Source organism: Sturnira hondurensis, unplaced genomic scaffold, assembly GCF_014824575.4.
Source record: "Sturnira hondurensis isolate 20B ecotype Veracruz unplaced genomic scaffold, ASM1482457v3 Scaffold0006413, whole genome shotgun sequence".
Lineage (NCBI taxonomy): Eukaryota > Metazoa > Chordata > Mammalia > Chiroptera > Phyllostomidae > Sturnira > Sturnira hondurensis.
Genome location: NW_028079044.1, coordinates 5842045 through 5858983, shown reverse-complemented (window position 1 = coordinate 5858983; position 16939 = coordinate 5842045). Strand labels below are relative to the sequence as shown.

At 38.5% G+C, this 16939-nt stretch overlaps 1 protein-coding gene across 4 annotated transcripts in view; it reads left to right on the top strand.

Moving 5' to 3' along the window:
- RTN4 (reticulon 4) overlaps nucleotides 1-16939 on the top strand; it is a 77822-nt gene that overhangs the window by 42896 nt on the left and 17987 nt on the right. For all 4 annotated transcript variants that reach the window (XM_037047918.1, XM_037047917.1, XM_037047919.1 and 1 more), the window contains one exon: nucleotides 15941-16148. In XM_037047918.1, coding sequence (XP_036903813.1) covers nucleotides 15941-16148 — 208 coding nt within the window. The remainder of the gene's footprint in view (nucleotides 1-15940; nucleotides 16149-16939) is intronic.

Genomic DNA, 16939 nt, shown 5'->3' with positions numbered 1-16939 from the left:
GAGAGAGTCTCATTTCAGCGCTTAAAGTCATTTGAGGTTTTTGTTCTGGTTTTTGGTTTCTACAATGATTAACTAGTATTTAAGATATTGTATCCTTTGGGCTAAGACCAGTACTTGTCATTTGCGTTCTTTACATATTTGTCATCCTGGATTTTCTATTTTTAACAGGACACTTAAAAAAAGTGAAATCTGCACAGTACTTGGTTATTGCTTATATGGAAAGCATTAAGATGGACAAAAGATTTTGAAGAGCATACATAAATAAGAAGGAATGGGGGGGGCGAGAGTGATGTAACCACTAAACGGCACATTAACTGAGACACCGAATAGAGCTTTCTGGGTGGGACTGAGTATTTATAGGACAGTAGTTGAAAGATACGATTGGTGTGGTTAAAAAGATTACAAGATCTAGGTCAGGTTTCCTCAAACTTCCCTGAAGTGCTGCTTAGGATTCAGGTTCCTGTGAGCACACACTCAGACATACCAAATCGGAACTTATCGTTGAAGGGCCTGCCAGTCTGTATGCTGTGCATGCTGGCATAATTCATGTTAAAATCGGGCAAATTTAGGAAACATCAGCCTAGGTTTTTAAGTTTCTGTTTCTGTTCTGGTATGTTTTGATTTGGGCCAGAGTAAGACACTTAAGTTTTCTTACTTGCATGATTTCTAGGCTCCCAGTGCTGATGTTCTCTGGTTTTATAAGGATAGTTTGGGCCAGACTGTAGAAGACACTGGGTTTTAGACTTTATCATAAAGGAGGTAAAAATGCCTTTGGAAGTTTTAAAGGAGAGAGTAATAAAATGATGCAGGTTTGAAAGACTGGTTGGTTTGGTGCTGTGCAAAGTCACTTGGAAAAGAACTTAGAAAACAGGATGACTATGTGCCCAAATTTAAAGCAAATAATGTCTCAACTTGGCTTGAAATAGGAATGAAAAGGAAGTGACAGATTTGAGAAAGAAGGAACACTTGACATTTGACATAGATTTGTGGGACTAGGGTGAGGGAGGGACTCAAAGGACAACATGAAATTTCAGTCAGACCTTGAATTTTGACTGAAACATTGGCAATGCTAGTGCATTAGTATTTGTAGAAACAGAACTAAAGGAGGTAGGAATGACACCAGGTTCAGTTCCAGAAACTCCAAACCTGAAGTGAGGGTAGACATTTCTGAAGCCCAGAGAAAGGACAGGTTTAATGATGAAGAATTGGGAATCAAATATAAAGTGAGACAAATGAATACTGTGAGGACACAGCTGTCCCCATTTATCTGTGGGAGGACATTCCGAGACCTGAAACCAGGGGTGGCACCAGATTCTACATGATGCTGCCTTTTCCTTATACATATCTACAGTGAAATTTATAAACTAGGCACAGTGAGAGATTAACTACAGTATCTGATAATAAAATGGAACAATTATAGCAGTATACAGAAATGAAAGGTATGTGAATGTGACTGCTCGTTTCAGGGGATTCCTTGCTGAAGTCTGTGTACAGGCTCAGTGCTTTCTGGCACAACATGTTGCTGTCGGAGCGTGTTTTCTGTCCCTGCCTTCCACACGCATACTCAGTGCCTTTTCCGTCTCACCTGAGCCTTACCACACTCTCTGGCTGTAACTTGTGCAGTTCACGGTGTGACAACAACACTACCACAAATTTAATTTTCCTTCATAATGTCATAGGTGGAAGAAGATTTGGTCTCACCAGAGATCCTAGCAACCTCAGCATGTAGTTTTTGTTCCTTAATTCAAGAATTGTTACCTTTTCACTTAAGGGAGGCACTTTGAGGCTTCGGCACATCCAAATTGCCAGCATGACTGCTCTCGTGCTTCAGGGCCATTAGTACGTAAAGTGGGGGTTACTTGAGTGGAGATTCCTCAGTGGCTCTGTTAACCAAGGTAGCTGCTAAGTGACTGAAAGGCAGGTGGCATAGGCAACGTGGATACGCTGCTTGAGGGGATGATTCGTGTCCAGGGCAGGGTGGGGAGGGGGTGGAGCAGGACTGCTCGAGATTTCATCGTGCTTCCCAGATTGGTGTTCGATTTAAAACTTACCATTTGTGTTTGGAGTTTTCCATTTAATATTTTCAGGCTGCAGTTGATGTTGGGTAACAAGCCCAATGATGTTGATGGTGGGTAACGATCTAGCCATGGATAAGGCCAGACTACTGTATTGGCATAGAAAGAACTGCAGATTAACGAGGGAAAGCCTAAATCAACTTTGTGAAGATACGAAGGATGTGAGGATGACCAGGGAAGATCAGGGAGTTATGGTCAGGGCAGGACAGTACGGTTTCACTGATACTAAGGTGGAGAGAATTTTCAAGAATGGATGCGTGGTTCAATATGAGGGTAACTGTTTAATATGAAGATTGAGAAGCTTTTGTGGACCCTGTTGAATATTAGGAATATGTGCAACTCTGTTCATTATTATTAGTACCTTTTGGATTTGGCAGTTAACATGCTACAGGCCTTTGAGAGAAATTTCTGCAGGATGGGGATAGAAATGTTTCTAGAATTAGAATTCAGTTTGACTATGCTTTAAGCACAGTAACTTGGGCCATTTCTGGAATATACTTCCTTGCAGAGGTTCTTGCCAGGCTCCCTGATTTTTGCTTCGATGAGCCTCCCGCCATCTCTTCAAAAGCTTAAGGGTACTTGAGTGCGTGGGTGTAGGTGTGTGCATACACTGACATCAGGCAGAGAGGGGCTGGGTTCTTGCTGCTTGAAATAAATGCCTTCGTAACCCCTGGGAATGCCTTCCCCCCACCCCCCACTTACCCCACAAAAAAGCCCGAGAAGGGAACTAAAGCTTTAGCTAATTGAGAGACCTATTGATTAGAGAGAGGCCTCTGCTTTCAATTTGAAACTTAGTTGAAACTCTGTCATTCAGGCCTTCATCACTTCCTGCAAAGTGGTCTTGGTGTTCATTTTTAACCTTGTGTCTGTGTTGGGCGAAATGGAGTCCACTTTGTTCCATAACTATTTATTTCCCCTTTGGGGAAATACACCTTTCATTTAAAAAATATTCCATGTCGGTTTCATGGTTTTAGTATTCTATGTACTGCTAATCCCACACAATTAAATATTCAGTTTTTCCTAAAGTTTTTCAAGTATAAAACAATGCTAAAATGAATATAATGGAGTATAAATTTTGTTTTTTTATCCATGATTATTCCTGATTTGCTGGGTTATAGTATTGAGGCTTTTGGTGCAAAACTGCCCTCCAGCAAGGTTGGTTGTACAGAGAACTCTGGGAGTGCCTGTCCTGAAAGCTGGGCCAGCATTCAATGCTATGTATGCGTTTCTGATGGTTTCAACTCTTGCCGAGGTAGCTGTTTGGTCAGTTTTTAAGTAAACTGCTTAATGAGAACCAGGTTTACATTTAAAAAAAGGGAATTTGCAAATGTTTTCTCCTAGGTGTGGTTTAAAGTCCTCTGCGGGTGAGCAGTGAGAGCAATGGTGGACATAGCCCCTCGGGTTCATTTGCCCAGGTCTGGGTCCTCCTGTCCCCCTCACCAGGACTCCCAGCTGGTTTTTCCACCAACCCCAGTGCTTCATAACCAAGTTCATCTTCCAAGAGTGTTCCTCTAATAGTAACACCTGAGGAGCTTTTCTTTACTTCTCAAATAAAGTTTATTTTACACTGTCTGTCCTGGACTTTTAAAAGGCATCCCAGGTCTCAAGCCTCATCACCCCGCCTCCCAGGACTTTGTCTGCAGCCCCACTGAAGGCCTGGTCCCCTGAACGTGCCTGCCCCGTCGCCCTCTCCCCCATTTCACTTGGTCCAGGTTGGACTTCTCAGAGGCTCCGTCCTGTCTCCGTGTTGGCTTGGCCTCTCAGTGGAGGTGGTCCAAGTTCCTCAGAACTCCCATGTCTTGGTTTTCATTTTTTTGTGGCGTTTATTACAGTTACTTGTATGGATATCTTGGCTCTTTTTCTAGCCTGTAGATTCCTTGAGGGCAAGAACAGTGGCCGAACGGCCTCATCACTAGGTCTCCTTGTTGACTTTGTACAGCTTCTTCAAGGAAGAGGCTGAAAGCTCTGATGTTCTGCTAGGGTTAGTTCCGGCTTTGAACCCTATACATACATTCCTGTTTTTTTTTTAAAAAATGTTTCTTCAAGTGGAAGAAGTAAGAAAAGGGGTTTTCTACCTTACCCATTCCTAGAGGAGCAGTTAAATCACTTAAGCAACTTTTTATAAGTCCAGGACTTTATATGATACCTGCAGACGAGTCATTTTTTCCAACTTTCTCACTTCATAGGTAAGGAACCCAGGAAAATGAAGGAGATTATTTGTTCAGGACCAAATAGCTTGTGGCCCGTTCAAAGGGCCTTTGTTTTTATTTTACAATTTATATTTGCCCTTGAACAAACTGAAGCGTGATAAAAGCCAATGACCGATGGTTTGATACTTTATTCATTAATCTAACTGTGGTATTTCATTGAGCAATGGTATGTATTTCTTTTAGTACGGTTCTCACGCGACAATGAAAGAGGCAGTAGGCTGCACACTAGCCATAAAAGAAGGTAGGTGGTGGTAGTTGTTGAGTGTTGTTAAAAGGCTCAGCCTAGTGGGAACTCTGTGGGCCAGGAGTATAATTTTTCTCCTGGTCCTTAGGGATTAGATTATGTGCTCGAATGTAGGGATAATGTTTAAGCAGTGAGTAGAATTCTTACTGTGGTCTGTAGGTATCCCCTAGATTACCTTTTTATTTATTCAGTTAATTCCGTCTCTGGCTGGAATGTAAGCTAAAGGATGTTACTAAATTTAATTTAGCCAGTGCTGCTCTTTGCATCTTTGGAGCAGTATTCGGAGACCGCATTTGGTTTGTTTCTCTGCTTTATCATGGATAATGCTGACTTCTTGGTGTGTGTTTCTGTGTGGGCAGTGGGCAAGGGGTTGGTATTTATAAAATGGATGCATATATTTAAATCTGCTTCATGGCCTCTGCGTGTCAATCCAGTCACCTCTTCAGCGTTTATGTGAGGTATTGATAGACACTAAAATACCCTTGTCTCTTTTTAAATGAGTATTTAAATGAGTAGAGTCACCACTATCTTATACTATGTAGCATTTACTTAAGGAGCTCAGAGTGACTTAAAGATTAAAAAATATGAAATATTAATGATATCCCTGCAAATTTATTGTGAGTGTGCATTGAGATGAATTTAGGAACTTCTCTCAGACTATAGATTTGCTAAAATTCTGATTTTCTGTAAGAATGAGAAATTACAGGTTTTTTGTTGTATACACTCATTTGTGTATTTTTTTCCACTTAAATAATCTAAAATGATTTAGGTTATTCTGGTCAATTATATGAATACCTCATTTCTTTATCTGTATTATTAATCATTTATTCAGTGAACATTTGTATTGAGTGTGTACAGTAGGTGTATGAGGTTATAGAAGTGTAAATATAACTAGTTTATTTGCTAATAAAGTTCATGTTTTTGTAGTAGTAATTCACTTTGTGTCCTCCCCCCCATTCCATTTTATTAAGCTTTGCAAGTTTCCAGAGTTTCAGAACTGTGTTTTCTTTCTTTTTTTTTATTAGTAGAAAATAGACTTTTGAGCAGCAATTTCCTACTTTTAAGGTTTGTTGCCTGTACCTTGGAACATTTGGAGGCCAACAAGCAGTACAATTTAAACCACAGTGGTGTGTTACACATTGAACCAGTGCATACTCCAAGTTTAGTCGTTCATTTGTTGGTCTTGGCTCAATTTCAGCAATTTAAAATAAATAACTACCTGCTTACCAAAGTTTACCACAAATACAGACTTTTTGCAGGAAGATTCCTTATTTTGACACCTTCACAACTGAAGATTGTTAAACTTTGGTAATGTAGGGGAGTCGTTGGCTTGGAATATGTATGGATAGCATGCTTAGAAGATATTTATTTAGCTTTACCTTAGAGAAAATGGAATTTGCTGCGTATATGAATTTTCCTCTGGGAAATATCATATTCTTTCAAATTTCCTGGTCTTTCTTCAGGGAAATTTATTTGAGATTGGAAGTGGGAGTTAAAAGGTTTTTTTGCTGTGTTTTTTGTCCTCTTGTAATAAAGCTAGACATAGAATTAGTGTGATTAAAAGAAATATTAAAAATTACACGAACTAATTTAGCATATTATTGGATTTAATTACCTTATAAATGAGGCACATGTGGTGGTGGTTGAATCTTACTGCTCTCCGTCTCAGGGCAATCTGGTCACCCCGGAAAGGCAGCAGACCACTGCAGGCGGTTTCCACCTTTCTGTAACCTATTGAAACATTTTCTATTTAAAGGTGCTTAATGTTTGAAAAAAGACTATTTGAAGTGGACTCAGATTTTTAATAATAGATTTGATAAAGACTTTGTCTTGAAACAAAACCAGCACTTATAACACCAAATTTTAGTTCATTCTTAGTGAAACATATGTTGTAATTACAGATGTGTATTAAGTTCTTACAGTGAACAGAGACGATGAATCAGCTTTGGGCCTTTAGAGAGTGTAATTTTTACCACAATTGCTTGGTGGTACAAAATGGCATCTTTTACTTCATGGTTGGATTTTACAGTGGCTCACGTATAGATGTCCCTTTACAAAAAGTGTTCAAGGGTTTTATTAACTTTCCTAGTGGCTTCTTGTACATAATCTTTTGAGGTCAGATGTTCTGGCTGAAGTGCCTTTTGGATCTCCTTGGTTTTTGTTTTTTTTTTTTAAGAGCAATTCTCCAATATCATTCATAATATTAAACTTATAAAATCCTGCGTTATTAGAAAGATTTGCAATTTTGCATTGCAGTTGATTTGCATTTTATGTGAATATATCTATATTTAGATACAGTTTTAAGTTGTTATTTTCAGAGTGAGACAATTTAGATAGCTTCTAGGAAACAATGGGCAATTTAAACAGAATGTCATTTATTCACATTGAATCTATATTGCTGGAGTTATTAGTGTATGCCTATAACTGCTCATGTTAGTAAATCGCTTCTCTCTTCTCAGTTACTTAAGTTGAGATCAGAATACTATTTGGCATCCTCAAGTAGGATAAAAGCAGACTTGAACACTGGCTATTTAAATATAAAATGTGGTATGATGGACAGAGTGAGGCCTTCATGGTCAGACTGGATTTCAGTCTGGAACTCTGCACAATTTATTTATTAATACTTCTAAGCCCCGGTTGCCTCATGTGTAGCAGATAATAAATACTTTATAGAGTTGTGTGATTAGTGGTAACGTAAAGTACTTGTATAATACCTTGCTCGGAATGCGGGAATACTAAATTATTATGGAAAAGTCAAGTATAGAATTTATGCTAGTTTTGCATAAAATGTGTTTTCCTTAAACGTGTGGTAGTTGAAATTGACAACACACAGTGATGTTGTCCAAAGTCAGGCAGGAAAGATTTCCCGGTGAAAGAGACAAGGACCTGAAATGGTGTGTCTTTGAAAAAGCCCAGTTAGGGAAGAGGAGATAACCAGCAGAGGTGCTGGTTTGCCAGGTACTTGATTAAGATACTTTGTAGTGATACTAGGTATCCATCCATCTGAGACTTGCCAGCTGAAACTGACTCCACAGGGCTTTCAGAGAAAGTTGTTAAAAAAAAACAAACTAGAGCTTAGTAAAGCATTGCATTTAATATTTGATTGCCCTGCTTGACTTTATTTGTTGAGATATTCCCTTTATTTACTGTTTATTTCCATATGTGACACCCCCTTTAAGATTAAACTAACTTATTAGGTGGTTATCATTTTCCTAATTTTATGTGTGGGGGAACTAAGTTCAGAGGTCTATTCGGGGTCCTACTGATGGGAACAGGAGGAAGAAAGGGGATGGAACTCTTCTTACTGTCCTTGTAGAAGGCCGTGGGCTCCCACTCTGCACAGACCTTTTTCTGGGGTGTCACGTGTCACTTTAGCCAAGCGATTGCTTACTGTGTGCAAGTAAAAGTTTACTGGGTGGTGGTAAATAGTCACTTCTGAGTTCTTGTCACTTTTCCTGCTAATTGAAAAGAACTTGATTTAAGGATTGTGATTCTTAATAAATACATAATTGTTTATTAATATAAAAGTCATGCATGTGAAAAATAGCAACTAAAACTTTAATTTTTATATATTTTTTGTTTATTAATTTCCTATTTGTTTAACTGCATTACTCGTTCACCTGACTTTGTTGAAGAGAACTTAGTATTTGCTTTTGCTTAGGAGGTGAATATCTTCTTGCAGTTGTTCCTTCCTGGTAGTTTTAGGACCAACCAGTTCACCATTTTTCCCTCCAGGCAAAAGATTTTGAAGTTGAAACCTGGCTTCAGGCTATTCAAGGAAGAGGTTCAGTGAGAATTTGATCTGAAGCACAGTGTGACTGGGTGACTTATGCATGTGAGGCGTGCGTGCTGGCACTGTTTTTAGCTGGGACACACAACAGGTTATGATTACCAGATGCAGGCAACTTTTCTTACTCTTCACTGGGCCAGAAGTTTTTATGTTTTGAAGAAAAGATTGTAGTGAATTACATAAATACTGAATTATTTTAGATTAAAATTTTAACTGATAAAGATGCTATAGTTCTGTGCATGTCGCGTCACAAATATCTTCCATATTTTTATTTTGAAAACAAAAGTGGGCATCCCTTTTTCCTAAGTGACAAAATTGATCAGCATTATTTTAGTAATCCACCAGCATTTGCCACAGCTGTGAGAGGGAAGACCACTGTTAAATTAATCTCAGATCTTTAAAAGGGTATTTCATGAACATTTTATGTAGGAGTACAGGTGAGGCCACTGTGGGTTACCACGCAGGAGACTTAAGGAACCGTGAAAGGCTGAGCTTTTCCTGTACAGGCCCTGTGTCTTCATTTTGGTGTCTCAAGAATAGAGAGGCCGTTAAACTCTACAGTCACAAACAGAACTAGTGAAGTGACTACAAAAGATTCCAGAGTTAGCATTTTAGTGACCCAACAGTTCTTATTTAAAGATGTCCTTTATTTTAAATGAAAGATGTCGATTTATTTTAAATTGAAAATATTTTAGTCTTTAATTAAAATGTTTTTATTCCTAAGAATAATCTGGCCAGTATTCACACGCTGTTCTGACAGCAGATGTTGACTGGAGCAGATTATGAGTATAAAGAGGCAAGGTACTCGTCAGCCTTTCACAATGTACAAGCAGGTACAAGCCTGTAGAACAGTATTTGCTGTTTGATAAATTATCTGAAAGCATAGCTGTTTGCTATTTAATGAGTGTAAGTATCTGAGAATGATTTAAATAAAACATGTTAAAGCCAAAGCATAGAAGCATTTTTGAATAAGTTAATTACAATTAGCGAATGCCTTAAACTGGCATAAAGTATGCCCCCCTTCTAATCAGTCAGTAACATTTATTGAAAGATTAGTTGATTCAGGCTTTGTGCTCTGCCCTGCGGATACGGTAGATAACAAGACTGCATGCTCTCTCATGGGGCTTACAGCCTAGCGGAGAAGTAGGTGTTAAAATGAGTAATTTTTTAGTTTATTTGTATTTTTTTCTTAAGTGTATAAATCTTTGGTTTTTAGTGTAGTCACAAAGTCGTGCAGCCATCACCATAATCTAATTCCAGAGCATTTTCATTCTCTGCTCCCCCAGCCCCTAGCAACCACTCATTTGCTTTCTGTCTCGATAGAATTGGCAGCCCTAGACGTTCCATATAAACACAGTCATACAACCGTGACCTTTTGTGTCTGTCTGGCTTTTTTCACTTAGCAGAATGTTTTCACAGTTCAGCCATGTTGTAGCGTGTCTCGGTGCTTCTTTCCTGCTTCTTTCCTTCTTTCCTCGGTGCTTCTAATGGCCCAGTTACATTCTTGTGTGTGGATATCCCATAGTGTATTATCCATTCATCAGTTGATGGACATTTGGGTTGCTTCTTCCTTCTGGTTATTACGCGTAGTGCTACTATAAACGTTTGTGCACACGTTTTTGTGTGGACATAGGTTTTCTAGTCTTTTGGGTAGAAATTCCTAGAAGTAGAATTGCTGGGTCATATTGTAACTCTGTGTTTAACATTTTAAGCAATTGCCAAACTGATTTTCACAGCAGAATTTCACTGTCCCAACAGCAATGTAAGAGGGTTCTAGTCTTGATTACTTCTTGCCAGCATTTGTTGTTCTCTCCATTTTTCAGTCATTCTAGCAGGTCTGAAGTAGTATCTGGTTGTGGTTTGGTTTGCAAAGACTAATGATGAACATCTTTTCTTTACTAGTCATTTGTATATATTCTTTGTAGAAATTTCTATTCAGATCCTTTGAACATTTTTAAACTGGTTTGTCTTTTTATTGCTAAATTATTAGAGTTTTTAAAGAAATATATATATACTGAATCCAACTCTCCTTTCTGATGTTTGATTTGTAAATATTTTCTCCATTGCATGGGTCGTCTTTTTACTTTCTTGATAGTGTCCATTGAAGCACAAAAGTTTTTAATCTTAATGAGGTCAAATGTATCTGTTTTTTTCTTCTGCTCGTACTTGTGTCATATCTAAGAAACCATTGCCAGGTCCAAAGTTACAAAGATTTGTATCTATTCTTTTTCTTTAAGAGTTTTATAGTTTAAGTTCTTTGGTCTTTGATCTATTTTTTTTAAAGATTTTATTTATTTATCTTTAGAGGGGATGAGAAGGAGAGAGGGAGAGAAATGTCAATGTATGGTTGCCTCTCATGCGTCCCCTGCTGGGAACTGGCCTGCAACCCAGGCATGTGCCCTGACTGGGAATTGAACCATGATACTCTGGTTCGCAGGCCCACACTCAATCCACTGAGCTACACCAGCCAGGGCTCTCTTTGATCTATTTTGAGTTAATTTTTGTATGTGCGGTAAGGTAAGGGTCTAACTTTTTTCTCTCTGTACCATTTGTTGAGAAAGCTATTTTCCCCATTGAACTGTCTTGACACCTTGTTGAAATCAGTTGGCTGTAATTGTAAGCATTTGTATGGGGCTTTAAATTTTCCCACTGATCTCGGTCCATCCTGAGCAACTACTACACTGTCTTCATCATGTAGGTTTGTGAAGCTTTGAAAAAGGGAATTATGGGTTCTCGGACTTGGTTCTTTTTCAAGATTGTTACAGCGGTTCTGGATGCCTTGCATTTCTGTGTGACTTCTACAAGTGCCTTGTCAATTTCTGCTAAAAAAACCTGCTAGGGTTTTGATAGAGATTACAATGTAGATCAGTTTCAGTAGTATTACCAATAATAATACCTTCTTTAATCTATAAATATAAGTTGTCTTTTCATTTATTTGTCTTCTTTAATTTTGTTCAACACTGTTTTTGTAGTTTCCAGTTTCTAAGTCTAGCACTTTGTAACTTTGTTCCTTAGGTATTTTATTATTTTTGATGCCATGGTAAATGGGATTTTCTTAATTCATTTTTGATTGTTCATTTCTAGTATATAGAACTGTAATTTATTTTTGTATGTTGGTATTATATCCTGCAACTTTTCTGGACTTGTTATTAGTTCTAGTAGCTTCTTTGTGGATTCTTTAGGATTTTCCATATATAAGATCAAGTTATTTGCAAGTTGAAATAGTTTAATTTCTTTCTCTATAATTTGGATGTCTTATTTCCTTTTCTTGGTTTAGTGCCCTTCCTTGTACCTCCAGGATAGTGCTGACCAACAGTGGAGAGAACAGTGTGTTTGTTTCTAGTCTTAGGAGAAGAGCTTGCTTCACCATTAAGTATGTTAGCTGTGCCTTTTCTTTTTGTAGAAGAAAAGCACCCTTATAATAAAAAGCACCCTTATAATAAAAAGGGTGCTGGATTTTGTCAGATGCATTTTCTGTGTCTATTGTGATGATCATGTAGTTTTTGTCTTTAATTCTATTACTATGGTATGCTATATTAACTGGTTTTCGTATGTTGTACCAACTTTGTATTCCTGGGATAAGTACCACTTGGCCATGGTGTATAATCCTTTTGTTGTGTTGCTAGATTCAGTTTGCTAATGTTTTGTTGAAGGTTATTATTTCTGTATTGATAAGAAATACTGGTCCATAGTTTTCTTGTGATATCTTTGCCTGGTTTTGGTATTAGGATTGCACAAACATCTAAATAACTAAGGGATAGAAATTTCTTGATGAGTATTTGAAGCAACAGTATTTGAATATATTTCTCAGAAAGGGTGTTAATAAAACTATAACCCCCCCTCCCCCGGTCTGCATTGAGAATCAATGGTCTTGGATAAACTTAATCTTACAAATTTTTTTCATTGAAATCAACTTAAGGACTCTGTGAGACTAGAAATATTGGCAAATGTCAATTTTATTTGCAGTTTTTATTTGCTACAAAGTATTTTTCATCCTTTTAGCTTTACTAATAATCTCTTGAATTCCTTTGCAAAAAAAAAAAGATTGATAGCCTTCTCTGCTTTGCACAATGGCTTTGTAACAGTGTAGACTGCCTCACAGACCTTTCTAGTCTAGGTCATATTAATTTTGTGTGACGTGTAACTCTTGGTGCCTGGCTGTCTTGACTCTTTTGGCTGTTTTTCCCCCTCAGTGCTCCAAGGTCTGCTCCTCCACCAGGCTCCCCTGGGGCTTGTGTCAACAAGGTTCCCAGGGCGTTTGCTCTGATTAGTACAGCTGTTTGCATATTTTCACACCGTATGTGTTGACTTGCATGTGTGTGTTTCAGAGTGCTTTCATTTATTGAAAAGACCTTATTTTTATATTAGGCAATTTGGTTAGATAATAATTTATGTTGTGCATTCCTCTCAAGTCTAAAGTCACTGAATTTCATGAATAATTTTTAATAAATGGTAAGGAATAATGGAAATATCTACATTTATTTTAACGTAACACCAATAGTAGTGATTTTTTTTATTTATTTTGAATGTTAATAAATGTTTTGGAGCACTTTGATAACCAGGTATTTTTATGAAGGTGCATTTGCTCATATAAAAGTAGATTTGAAGTGTACCTTACTTACCGATTCTTACAGGTTCTCAACTTTCATTTGCCCTATACTGAAAACTCAGATAAGTTTTAAAGTCCTTGTAAAGTAACATGTTTATGACATAACATAGCAATAAAATTTATTAACTCATAAGTAAATTATAAAGTTGAGATTTTCTTTAATTTTTCTTGATATACTTACTACTGAACTACCTGGACAAGGAAGGTGATAGTGGTTGTGGTGGTATTCCTAATAATAATAAGTGACGATAACCCTGATATTTCCTATGAATTTATTACGCGCTATGAACTATATTGAGCACATTGTATTCATTATTTTATTAATGAAAATTCTGTTAATTCATTATCTCACTTAATCCTCACCACATCTAAGTGAGATCATTCTTATTTGTATACACATGTTAAGGAAACCGAAGTGTGGAGGGATTTATGATTTGCCTGAGGTCACATTGCTGGCAAATGGCAGAGTGGTGTCTGCAGCACCTGAGTGCGGGCTGTGCCTGAGGCAGGCCGCTGTGGTGGGTGCAGAGAGGGGGCCTCTCAGGAAAGACTTGATGTTGCTAAGAGCTGTCTTCATCACTGCGCTTCCTCCCCCCTCACTGCAGCCTGTTTAAAACAAAAACTACATTAATTGTTAGAACACTGGCTAGCAGAGGCTTACAATTAGGCCTGTACCTTCAGGTTTACTGGAGCCAGCCCCTTCTTCAANGCAGAGCGAGCGGTGTCTGCAGCACCTGAGTGCGGGCTGTGCCCGAGGCAGGCCGCTGTGGTGGGTGCAGAGAGGGGGCCTCTCAGGAAAGACTTGATGTTGCTAAGAGCTGTCTTCATCACTGCGCTTCCTCCCCCCTCACTGCAGCCTGTTTAAAACAAAAACTACATTAATTGTTAGAACACTGGCTAGCAGAGGCTTACAATTAGGCCTGTACCTTCAGGTTTACTGGAGCCAGCCCCTTCTTCAAAATCCAGCTCAATTTCTCTTCCATGAAGTCTTAAAACTTCCTCCAGTTCTTTTCCTCTTTTGAATTCTCACAAGAGTGCACTGTTTATTTTATAATTTCGTTAACATTATTTTTATTGTCTTACCATCTTCCTGGAATTGTAGTGCTTTAGAGCTGAACAGGGCCTTAAGGAAAAGGTCACATACCCACTCTGGGGCTAATTCGTTCTACTAGGTGGCATTTCTTGACCAGTATTTGCTCAGTGTTTGCTGAATGTCAGAAAACTATTAGCATTGCTGTTATCTCCTTACTCAATATGACATTATTCATGATGCCGTTTTAACTGCACAGATACACTATTTCAAGTTCTGGTCAGCCCACAGTTGTGCTAGTGTATTTGTATAATAATAGAAGCTATTCAAATAGACAAAACTGATGTAGATGTCTTTACACAGGGTTGGAATGAACTTGGGATAGGGAAAACTTGAATAAATAGTGGAAATCAGAGTTTGAAAATAAAGGTTTAAATTGTGTATAGAAAGTTAAATTAATAGCACTCAAATCAAATGTATAGGAGAATGGAATAAAATGTCCTGGAAACATAGTAAATGTGGTTTAGCTATGTGCCAGACACTGTGATGGGCATTGACAATACCTTAGTCAGTACTCACATGGTCTATACAGACAGGAGTTCAGGGCTCCGTGAGAGTACGTAACGTTTTAGAGTTCACACACAGTTTTCCCCATAGAACTACCCCTCACAGTAAAGGAAAGCCAGATACCTGAGAGGACCCAGTGAGCAAGACCGAAGCTGCCCCTAGAAATGTGACTTTCATTACTTCCTTTATCTTAAAAATTAGCAGGTATTTAAAATTGTACTCAAGATGATATCCATGTTTATTCTACTAAGAATGTTTCTCCCCATCCCCAGTTGTTTCCAATCCAGAGAGAGATGAGTTGTGTCTTATTCGTGAGTTCAGGAGCCCTTTGGCACTCTGAAGGGCTCTCCCGGGCTGCGCCTGACCAGCCTTGCGACCGACCGCGGGCCCACGGCTCTTTGACCCCCTCAGTGGCCCGGCGACCGCAGGCCAAGAGCTTGTCTGACTCCTTACTATTAATAAACATTATATAACCATGCAACACACTTGGTTTTTCTTTTACACCTAAATTTTTATGGCATTATGTTTATCTACTCCTAGAGGGAAGTAGCTTTTCAGGTAGTCTAAAGTCTGTTGTTTTTTTTCTTTTACTTTGTAGAAAATATTTGTTTTTATGATAGCCAGGTGAGGTTACAATTTTGTTCAGTTTCTTGAAGAATGATCTCTTAAAAGCAAAGCTGTAAAACTCGGAGTTTTTAGTAGTTTTACTTTCTCAACACTTTTTAAATTAGTGATTTGTTTTTGCAAATAAATACATTTTTGTGTCACTGAAGTGACATTTTAGTCATTGTATGCTAAGCTCTCTTTTCTGTAATTTGAATGTATGCCATGTGTTGTATAACAGTGAAAACCTCAAGATGACTTTTAAGAAAAATTGTTTCAGATTATTAGAAATCTACTAAGGTGGGCTTGAGATTTCATACACTTTTTTTTCAATCCTCATCCAAGGATATATTTATTGATTTGTGGGGTGGGGGGTAAAACATTGATGTGATAGACAAACCTCAATCATTCGCCTCCTGTACACACCCTGACTGGGGAATCTGCAACCTAAGTAGGTGCCCTGACCAGAAATTGAACCCGCAGCCTCTTGGCGTACAGGGTGATGCTCCGACCAACTGAGCCACCCAGCCAGGGCTGATTTGATAAACCTTATAGCCAGAATGACTTGGACATGCAGGACATAGATTTGCATGAAAAAGATTTTAAAATAAACAAATAGATGCAGGTATTATTCTAATATACAATTGAGAGCGGGTTTTAAATAGTGTCTAAGGTTCATCTTTAACTAGGTTTTGGCTTTACTTCATCTAGAGACCTTTTTTATGTATGGGGGTGGAGCAAATATAAATGTGCCAAATTCAGATGGTTAAAATAATGTCCTAATGTCAGATCTCTTCATTTTACATTTTCAGTTGTCGACCTCCTCTACTGGAGAGACATTAAGAAGACTGGAGTGGTGTTCGGGGCCAGCTTGTTCCTGCTGCTTTCGTTGACAGTGTTCAGCATTGTGAGTGTAACGGCCTACATCGCCCTGGCCCTGCTCTCGGTGACTATCAGCTTTAGGGTATATAAGGGTGTGATCCAGGCTATCCAGAAGTCAGATGAAGGCCACCCGTTCAGGTGAGATGTCTGGAAAACAAGGCAAACTTTGGCAAAACTGTGAGCCAGATTTATATTAAGACTTCATTCTACTATCTGTAGTTACAGGCATGCATTTTTTACTGCTTAAAGATAATTGCATTTTTGCTAAAAAACTATATACCAAAGTCATCCGCTTTCAAGATTTCCTAAAGTTCATTTCCTAGGTTCATGGCATAAAAAAAAAAACCCACTGGGTTTGTATGTTATTAGTCTAACTCGACTACTCAGTGGTATTTATTAGAAGTAGGGCTGTTCGATAATTTGCTGTAATGGAAGTACATCTTTTTAACATATGAGGGGGGACCCTCAAAAATGGAAATATCTTCTGGAGGCTGGGCCCCTTGTAGTACAGGCTTCCCCGCTAGGTGAGCGTTCTAGGAACCCATGTGTATCAGTGTACCGACTGGTGGTGTTGTGAGAGGCTGTGGTCAGCTTCAGTGAATTTTTCTTGAAGACTCTTTGAACACGTTTCCCATTTCACGATGGGTCATTTACAAGTGTACCTTCCCACGCCCTGCTGAGCGTTCAGCAGTTTCTGACCAAAACATCGTGACCCCCATGCCGCGCCCTCCTTATTCATCTGATTTTGCCCCAGTGACTTTTTTTTCGTTTCCCGGTTGAAAAAAGTCCTCAAAGGGAAACATTTTTGCCAATGTGGAAGAGGTGAAACAAAAAAACAGCAGCACAAAAAGGCATCAAAATTGATGAGTTTAAAAACTGTTTTGAGCGGTGGAAAAACACCATCTCAATAGGTGTATTGAATCAAATGG